Here is a 2,416-nt window from a genome sequence, read left to right as displayed (position 1 = left end):
TGAGGGGGAAATGGGGGAAATGTGAGGAGGAAGTGGGGGAAATGTGATGGGAAAATGGAGGGAAAACATGAGGGTGAAAAGGGCAGGGAACATGAAGGGAAATGTGAGGGGAGAAAAGGGCGGGAAATGTGAGAGGAAAATGGAGGCAAATGAGAGGGGAAAGTGGTGGGCAAAATGAGGGGAAAATGGGGGAAATGCGAGGAAAAAATAGAGGGAAATGTGAGGGGAAAATGGGGGAAAATGTGAGGGGAAAATGGAGGGAAATGTGAGGGAAGAAAATGGCAGAAACAGGAGGGGAAAATGGTGAGAAACGTGAGGGGGAAATGGTGGAAAATGTGATGGGAAAATGGTGGAAATGTGAGGGGGAAATGGAGGGAAAACTTGAGGGTAGAATGGGGGAAATATGAGGAGAAAATAGAGGGAAATGTGAGGAGAAAATTGGGGAAATACGAGGGGAGAAAATGGCGGGAAACGTGAGGGGAGAAAATGGCCGCCCCAAATCCCTTCGTGATTTCCCCCCCAAATTACATTAATTAACAACCACCACTCAATGACTCCGTTAATTGATGCTGAAAGGGAAGTTTATTCGGGGAGGGGGTTTATTTTGGGTGGGGGGTCGTGCCAGTGCCCGTGGTGATGATGAAGGTGGTGATGAAGGTGATGAAGGTGATGGCGGAAGGGGGGGCTCCATGGGGGCTCCTCCTGCGGGAATTTGGGGAATTTGGGAAGGGGTCCTGGGGGTTTTTTTGGGGAGAATCACAGAGTTTTAAAAAAGGGGTCCCTGGGTGGGTTTTTTGGGGAAAATCCTGAGGTTTTTTAAGGGGAATCCCTTGGGGTTTTGGAGCAATCCTGTTTTTTTGGGGGGGGAATTCCAAGGAGTTTTTTGGGGAAATTTTGTTGTTTTTTTGGGGAAAGGTCCCAAGGGTTTTTTGGGGGGAATCCCAGGAGGTTTTTTGGGGAAATTCTGGGGGTTTTTGGGGAAGTGTCCCAAGGGTTTTTGGGGGAAATCCCAGGGTTTCTTTGAGGGGAATTTTGGGGTTTTTTTGGGGAGGGTCCCAGGGTTTTTTGGGGGGAATCCTAAAGGTTTTTTGGGGATAATTCTGGAGATTTCTGGGGAGTGGTCCCAGGGATTTTTAGTGTGGAATCCCATGAGGTTTATTTGGGGAAATTCTGGGGGTTTTGGGGAAGGGTCCTGGGGGATTTTTGAGAGGAAAAACCCCAATTTTTTTTGGGGTGGTCCTGGGGATATTTTGGGAGGAATCCTGGGATTTTTGGCAGGTTTTGGTGGGGGTCTCACCCTCAGGCTGCCGCCCCCTCGAACTTCTTCTTGCGCCCCTCCATGCCGCTCATGGCGTCCACGTTCTTGCGCCAGTCCCCGACCTCGTAGCTCTCCTGGGACAGCGTCCCCAGTGTCCCCAAATCCCCCAAATCCACCCCCAAAAAACCCTAAAATCCCCACAAAACCCACACAAAATCCCTCCTAAAAATACCCCAAAAATCCCCAAAACACCCACAAAACACTGTGAAAAAACTCCGAAAAATAACCAGAAACCACCCCCGAAATGCCACTGAAAACACCCAGAAACACCCCCCAAAAAAACCCCAAAATCGCCACAAAGCCCTCCCAAAATCCCTCCTAATAGTAACCCCAAAAAACCCTAAAAACACCTACAAAACACTGCTAAAAACACCCCTAAAAATACCCCAAAACCACCACAAAAACACCCCAAAAACGCCCAAAAAATATCCCCAGAACACCACAAAAATATCCCAAAACCACCCACAAAAATACCCCAAAAAACAGCCCCAAAACACCAAAAAAAATCCCCCAAAGCCCCCAAAAGTGTTCACAGGTGGCTCCAGGTCCCCAGCGTCCCCAGTGTCCCTGCTGTCCCCATTATCCCCAGTGTCCCAAATCCCCACAATGTCCCCAATGTCCCCATTGTCCCAAAAACCCCGCACTGTCCCCTTGTCCTTGCTGTCCCCAGTGTCCCAAATCCCTCCAGTATCCCCACTGTCCCTTTTGTCCCCAATATCCCTATTGTCCCAAATTCCCCCAATGTCCCAAATCCCCCCACTGTCCCTGCTGTCCCCGCTGTCCCCATTGTCCCCGCTGTCCCCGATGTCCCAAATCCCCCCATTGTCCCCGCTGTCCCCATAATCCCCAATGTCCCAAATCCCCCCGCTGTCCCCGGTGTCCCCTCACCTTCTCGGCGTCGTCCTTGCGCACCTGGCGCAGCCCCGCCCGCAGGTCGGTGCCCACGCGGGGCTTTGTCCCCAGCAGCGCCGCCATCATGGCGTCGGCCGAGAGCCGCACGCGCCGCAGGTTGGGCCGCACGAAACGGCCCGCGGCCACCCGGCGCCGCAGCTCCTCCAGCTGGGGGACAGCGGGGATTGGGGACACTGGGGGCATTGG

General features: G+C 52.5%; 1 protein-coding gene across 1 annotated transcript; it reads right to left on the bottom strand.

Moving 5' to 3' along the window:
* Positions 1-563: 563 nt before the first annotated feature.
* LOC121355868 (troponin I, cardiac muscle-like) lies at positions 564-2,413 on the bottom strand (the record flags this gene model as incomplete). Its single annotated transcript, XM_041471680.1, has 3 exons — positions 564-702; positions 1,298-1,392; positions 2,207-2,413. Coding segments are annotated over 2 exons (300 nt in total), but the record flags the coding sequence as incomplete, so codon positions are not given.
* Positions 2,414-2,416: the final 3 nt, after the last annotated feature.

Source organism: Pyrgilauda ruficollis, unplaced genomic scaffold (genome assembly GCF_017590135.1).
Source record: "Pyrgilauda ruficollis isolate IOZ18807 unplaced genomic scaffold, ASM1759013v1 scaffold2721, whole genome shotgun sequence".
NCBI lineage: Eukaryota > Metazoa > Chordata > Aves > Passeriformes > Passeridae > Pyrgilauda > Pyrgilauda ruficollis.
The sequence above is the reverse complement of the archived record's forward strand: the minus strand, read 5'-3'. Positions and strand labels throughout refer to the sequence as shown.